Raw genomic sequence first — 7,006 nt, forward strand, 5'->3', positions numbered from 1 at the left:
CGGTTTCTTTCAAGTGATACGGACAATACAAACCCACAAAAGAGGTCTGTCTCATAAACTCAAAGTCGTAGAAAATGCAAAAGCAAGCAATTCAGCATCAACTCACAATCAATGCATTAAAAAACTCTCAGATACAATACGGAACCTGTTTACATTCATCAACCATTTAACTTTTATATGTCAAATAATTTCACCCTTTCAAAATCTGTAATTTCAACCATTTCCTTGTGACCAAATTTTAGAAAAAACTGCTACCGAAAATCTAATCCAAAAATCGTAAAACTTTATCGCAATGTTTCGATAAAAAAGAAACATGTTTAATTAAGGTTTGAAACAGCACGGAAGTATGTGGTGAGCTTTAAGTTTCCTGTCGGAGTGACTGTCTCTCCGACATTCCATCACATCCATGTCTGCGTGGCCTGCTACCGTTCTTAAATAGTTATAATCCTAGGTAAATAATATTGTGATGAAAAATGCCAAAAATCTAAATATTGAAGATTGTGTAGGAACTACATAGCCTAGACATAGGAAAAAGTGTTTTCAAGGACTAAATGGTGCAATATTTCAAAATTATATATAAATTGGTAGTAAGGAATAGTGATTGGAAGGTCCTAAAGACAAGGGAGGGGTGGGGAGCCTATGTTATATCTCTTGGATATACTTGCAAGGTACAATGGTAGTAAGGCATTTCCTATTTCATGGTCTATTGAATACTTAATGCGGCCTGACATGCAAGTCATTTAAGTTTCGCCTTTTCAGTAAAAGCACGCCCATCGAGAAGGACCTTAAGAGAAGGTGGCCCATCGAGAAGGACCTTAAGTGAAAGCGCCCTAACGTAAGACTTCCATGTTGCCCACATCGATCATTCGATTCCATCCACGATCGCGTGGTCGGCTGATGTAAGATTTCCACATGGCATACATCCATGTCACAATCACCATTTCGCCTGTCTCGTCTGTCATCTCCCACGCTCAATCATATTTATAAAAGTACGCGCGTGCTCGTATGTAACGGTTGTACCTTTGTAAGTCAATTTCGTCATCCGAAAGTATCGCAAAGTGCAAAGGTCAGAAAAGTAATCTTACATTGCGGGGCGTTCTCTGCTGAACACAACACAGAAATAGACACTCCACTCTTCCTTATATAGGTACAGACTAATGCTCTGGCACAAAGCGGAATGCCAAAGCGAAAAGGATCGTTATCTCTAAAAAATTGTTCTCTATCAATCATATTTATTGGCCCTAAGCGACATAGCTTCAGCAGCTAAACCGTATGGATTCTTCATCAAGTTTCCCTAAATGTACCAGTGTCGTTATAGTCGGTGCCGGCATTTCAGGTAAAGAAAGAGGGATTGTTGTTGGCAGGGAAAATGTACATCAATCCTGGAAGTGGATTACCCATTTATTTCTTGTGCTTGTTTATCGTTGTCATATGCAATTTCTCTGTTCGCTTATTCTTGTCATGTGTAAGTTCGGCTCTAGGGATAATGGCTGCTAAGGTTCTCGCGGACAACGGAATTAGAGACTTCCTTATTCTGGAGGCTGCAGATCGAATCGGCGGGCGGTTGGTGAAGCATGAGTTTGCTGGCCTTACAGTGGAGTGTGGTGCAGGGTGGGTAGCAGGAGTTGGAGGTAATAAGGTGAATCCCATCTGGGAACATGCCAACAAGCACCGCCTCCGCACCTGCTATTCCGATTATACCAATGCTGCATTCAACATTTACGATCACAGGTATTATCTAACCAAAAACTCTTAAACTACTGATCATGTAATACTAATTTGTATTTAGTTACAGGGTACAAATATATAAATTTGTTGTAATTTTGTATGTGTAACAGCGGTGGTCGAGTACCTGGATCTGTTGCCGCCGCTTCATATGATTTGGCAGTCGGTTCTGCTAAACTTGCTTTGCTAATTGAAACTGCTTCCAGCAAGGCATATCGGACGGCAGATGGTAATTCCGTTACGCCATTGGAAGAAATAAAATCTCACGCATTGTAAGTTGGCAGAGCACCAGTAATTGAGAAATACTATTATTGTTAATTTAATAGCAAGCGATAACGGGTTTGGCCTTCCTCATATATATTGCTTCAGTGTTCCCTCAACGCCGTTGGAATTGGCGATAGACTATATTTTGCATGATTTTGAGATGGCAGGTATGCTTCCCTCATCCTCATTTTTGTAAATTACATATATTTTGCAATCGCTACTAATTGCTGACATCAAAAGGTGTTTAATTGGATGAAGAAGTGCAGCCAATTCCGACTTACACTGAATTTGGAGGACATGAATACCTGGTTGCTGATGATCGAGGTTACGAATACATCGTTCATAAATTGGCGGAAGAATTCCTCGAATATAAGGGCGCACATGTGGTGGATGACCGACTGAAGTTGGAACAGGTATTGGGCTTCGCGAATCACCAAATGCCAGCAATCAAATGATGATCGAATGTTCATGTCCAATATAATTTATGACGTCCAACCATTGTCAGAGAATTCCTGTATTGGGCACTTTGTGTTACCAGTCCCATAGCTTTCCAGGATGCACAGGGCATCCAATTTGGTCATGTTCAAGCTTATCTTTCAAAAGCTTTTGATGTATTATCTGTTTTATATTGCCTCAATATAATACAGTTATGCTTTTTCATTATGCTTTTTCGATCTTAAAAAAACCATTGTCAGAGAATATTGAACTAATTCAATATAATACAGTTATGCTTTTTCATTATGCTTTTTCGATCTGAAAAAAACCATTGTCAGAGAATATTGAACTAATTCCCTTTAATGTGTTAATTAGGTTGTTCGAGAAATGCAATATAACAACGACGGCGTTACGGTTAAAACAGAGGACGGTTCAGTTTACAAGGGGAAATATGCGATTGTGTCTGTCAGCCTAGGAGTTCTTCAAAGTGATATTATCAACTTTAACCCTCCTCTGCCGGTAAATGCGTTAGCCACCCAACTACTGTATTTTTGTTTGGTAAAATCCCTGTTAGAGTTGAAAAAATAATCATGATATCAATGAATGATGTGCAGAGTTGGAAAACAAAAGCATTCATGAGCTGTGACACTAGGGTTTACACGAAGATATTTCTCAAATTTCCGAGCATATTCTGGCCCACAGGGAAGGGTACAGAATTCTTCCTTTATGCTCACCAAAAGCGCGGATATTACACGTTCTGGCAGGTCGGTATTTTGACTGTCTTCATCTCGTAAATAAGAAACGCGTGTTCATTCACAATATAGGAACAAAGTACTATGTACTGATGCATTTAATAATTTCAGCACATGGAAAACGCGTATCCAGGATCGAACATCTTGGTTGTAACAGTCACGGACGAGGAATCGAAGCGGATAGAAAAACAGGGCGACGAGAAGACAAAAGAAGAAGCGATGGAGGTCTTGAGAAAAATGTTCGGAGATGACATCCCTGATGCGGACCAAATTCTGGTTCCAAGGTGGTGGACAAACCGGTTTCAACGAGGAAGTTACAGTAACTATCCAATTTTCGTCGATCCAAAGCACTTTCATGACATGAGGGTAAGATGGAACACTATGAGTACATCATCATATCTGCATCTGCTTGTAACACGTCTTTTAAATTGTCTTAAGAATCTTTAATAATGTGTTAAGTAAATGAAAATGTTTTTGGATTAATCACATCATCAAATATTATTAGGTAAATCAAAATGTGTTTGGGACGTTTCTAACCATATAATAATGTGATTTGATTGCAGGCAGCTGTTGGTCCCATTTACTTCACGGGAGAGCATACGAGCGAGAAATTCAATGGATATGTACATGGTGGCTACCTTTCAGGTAAATCTTTCTGTTTATCATTGTGCCCATAACTTAAATCTTCACCTGATATGTTTGCCTATATAAAAATCCGGCATTATAGTTGTCTCAAAATTTCTGGGATATACATATTTTAAATTACATTGCGTTTCATGACCAGGCATTGATACAGCAAATGTGTTGCTAGAGAGAATGAAGAGGAGTAAACGGCGCGCGAGCAAATGCGTGGATGTTCATCCGGCCTCCGCCTTAGACGTGCATTTCAAAATCGACATCGATCGCAGGAGTAAACGGCGCGCGAGCAAATGCGTGGATGTTCATCCGGCCTCCGCCTTAGACGTGCATTTCAAAATCGACATCGATTATTTCCCGGGCATGCACTAAATGATCATGGCTTGTGTGGAAGGAGTTAACTACGCGGTTCTCATTAATGGACTCCCCACATCCTTTTTCCCGGCTGAAAGAGGTCTCCGTCAGGGATGCTCTTTGTCTCCAATTTTATTCATCTTGGTCATGGATACCCTTAGTCTACACATTAAAAAAGCGGTTGCAGCAGGGAATATTGGTCCTCTTTCCATCTCCAGAGGTAACTATCTAACGCACAACCTGTTTGTGGATGATATTCTTCTGTTCGCTATGCTATGTAGAAATACTTGGCATAAAATGCATGAGATAATTATTTTATTTCAAAAGGCCACAGGCTTATATGTCAACAATGATAAATCCACATTTCATCATGGTATGGTTGATGCTGTTGAAATGGAATACATTTCTCAGCTTTTTAACATACAGGCTGTTTCCATAATGGAGGGGTTTAAATACTTGGGGTATCATCTTAAACCCACGGGCTATAATACTTCCGATTGGACTTGGATCATCAATAAATTCTATAAGAGAATATCAGGGTGGGAATTTAAATGTTTATCACTAGCTGGCAGAATGATATTAACTCAGTCGGTTCTTGCTCAAATTTGTGTATACTGGGCACACCTGTTCTACATTCCATCGGCTATAATAAAAAAGTTGAACTGTTTAATGGCAACATTTATCTGGGGAGGATGCAAGGACAAGAGAAAATATCATCTGGCAAAATTAGAAAACATCTCCCTCCCAAAAAAAAGGGAGGCTGGGGCATCATGAATCTTCGGCTTTTTGGCATGGCTCTACTGTGTAAATCTTTGTGGCGAGCGATCTTCGGGAATGGTTTATGGAGTCAAGCCATCAAAATGAAATACCTGGAGAATGAGGATATATACTACTGGTACAGAAACAACTTAAAATGGCCCTGGAGAAGTTTACAAAAGATTCTACCTTTTTTCTGCAAGAACCTTATATGGAATTTTCATAATGGAAACAACATCCTTATCGGAGTTGATGCAATTAAGGGCGTAGAAATGGTCCCAACTATTGCTCCACAACTTCTCACGCTCCTCCACCGAAAAGGTCTTTTCTATTGGGCTCAGGTCATTGAAGGGTGGAAGGATGCCATTCCACAATGGAAATCGGACAGAGATCTGGGGCTAGAAGGTGACATGGCGACCCAATGGAAAAGAATCATTTGCAATATGAAGTATGCAGGTTTTTATAAAATAAAGGATAGAGATAGTATTGAATGGCAGGTTAACAAAGGCAGATCCATTGTACAAGTAAGAGACATTTATCAATCCTTGATAGATCAGCGTGAAGAGACCTCGCAGAAGATCTTTCCATACTCTCTATGGAAGGTGTGTTGCCCGCTAAAAATCGTCATGTTTTCATGGTTGTTATATCATAATAAAAACCTAACATGGTCAAATTTGCAGAAAAGAGGCTGGAATGGACCTGCCATTTGCATGATATGTTTTGCCAATACTGAAGATAACCTGCACATATTCTTAAATTGCCCACAATCCTAGAGTCTGTGGATGAAATTGGCAACTTATTTTGGCTTTCCTACTATATCTCATTCTTCCATAACTGAAGCATTTGAATGGTGGGTTTCTCAAAAAATTATCTGGCGCCCCATTCCTTTAATTGTTTTCTGGTTCATATGGAAGTGGAGGAATAAAAGAATCTTCCAAAACAGTAAGGAGGATTTCGGGCGTACTCTGGATAAGGTTATTCCTTTTTATGACTCCATTCTCCATAACATTCCTTTTTATGACTCCATTCTCCATAACATTCCCCTACAGAAATATCAAAAGGTGGCAGCCTCTCACTCTCTACAGCTCAACTTCCCAAGGGCACATTTTGACGGTGCGGCAAAAGACGACGTTTGTGCTTGTGGTGTTTACATTGGTATTTCAAGTGATCTCCAATACTATATGTATTGGAATGGTGGCAATGGGACAAATAACAAAGCAGAGACAATGGCACTGCATGGTCTGCTACTTTTCTGTACTTTCATGGACATCAGCCCTATCAATGTTTATGGAGACTCTAAGTTTATCATTGAACATGTAAAAGGCAATCATCATATAAAAAATGATAGCCTTTCAGGATGGCTGGACAGGATAGCTGCACTATGGAAGCCTGATATATTCCCTATTTCCCACATAAAGCGCAAACATAATGATCTGGCGGATAAACTTTCAAAGGAAGGAATGCAAGCTCCATATGGTAAGTGGCACCTCAACATCACTATGGAATCCTGCTCATTTGACATACAGCCCTTCTCTATGCCCGGCATTTAAGATCGACAATATTCTGGTATGCTTCAGGCTCTAATTTTTGGATAGATAGTAACTCTGACCTACAGGTATATACACAGTTTTGAAAGTCTTTTAATCTTCTATGATGATGAATTAAAATTTTTGTATATGTAAAAATGAAAGATGGATAGATGAAAACTCTTTCTGAAGAAGAGGACATATCCGAGACAAAAGCCTGTCGTATTTTCTGTGTATTCAGATCTCTTTTTGGAACATAATATATATACTCCATACTGTTTTTTTCTTCTGAATGAAAAAAAAAAAAACACTAATTTACAAAGTAAGTTGGAATCTGGTCATGTGCATCGCGGCGTTGTGCTTTAGACTGAAACCTAAAAATGTTATTTTCATGCAAATTTCAGGACGACTAGCAGATTGCCCCACAGATGGCAGGGGCATATGAGATGTTGATCGTTTAAGTTTAAAATAAAAATTATAATTCCTAAAAGAAATTTATAATGTCCCCGCGTCCTTATCAGCACCGCAATGTTAATATCAGACGATACTCGAGTTCCA

General features: G+C 39.3%; 1 protein-coding gene across 1 annotated transcript; it reads left to right on the plus strand.

The window, feature by feature from the left end:
• The first annotated feature begins 1,146 nt into the window (after window positions 1-1,146).
• LOC149238514 (polyamine oxidase 1-like) lies at window positions 1,147-4,348 on the plus strand. The gene is made up of 10 exons (XM_089366997.1): window positions 1,147-1,336; window positions 1,482-1,731; window positions 1,839-1,997; window positions 2,095-2,156; window positions 2,248-2,402; window positions 2,800-2,943; window positions 3,039-3,188; window positions 3,288-3,542; window positions 3,740-3,821; window positions 3,961-4,348. The coding sequence occupies exons 1-10, from the start codon at window positions 1,273-1,275 to the stop codon at window positions 4,182-4,184; spliced, it is 1,545 nt and encodes a 514-aa protein (XP_089223123.1). The 5' UTR covers window positions 1,147-1,272; the 3' UTR covers window positions 4,185-4,348.
• Window positions 4,349-7,006: the final 2,658 nt, after the last annotated feature.

Source organism: Pinus tabuliformis, chromosome 8 (genome assembly GCF_031772625.1).
Source record: "Pinus tabuliformis cultivar Carrire ecotype Pingquan chromosome 8, CPIR1, whole genome shotgun sequence".
Lineage (NCBI taxonomy): Eukaryota > Viridiplantae > Streptophyta > Pinopsida > Pinales > Pinaceae > Pinus > Pinus tabuliformis.

What these genes read in the sequence shown, in the direction of transcription:
- LOC149238514 (XM_089366997.1), top strand. Translation starts at nt 1,273, where the DNA reads ATGGATTCTTCATCAAGTTTCCCTAAATGTACCAGTGTCGTTATAGTC. An exon ending in TTCAACATTTACGATCACAG is followed by an intron (nt 1,732 to 1,838) that starts GTATTATCTAAC and finishes TATGTGTAACAG; the next exon opens with CGGTGGTCGAGTACCTGGAT. An exon ending in ACTTTAACCCTCCTCTGCCG is followed by an intron (nt 2,944 to 3,038) that starts GTAAATGCGTTA and finishes AATGATGTGCAG; the next exon opens with AGTTGGAAAACAAAAGCATT.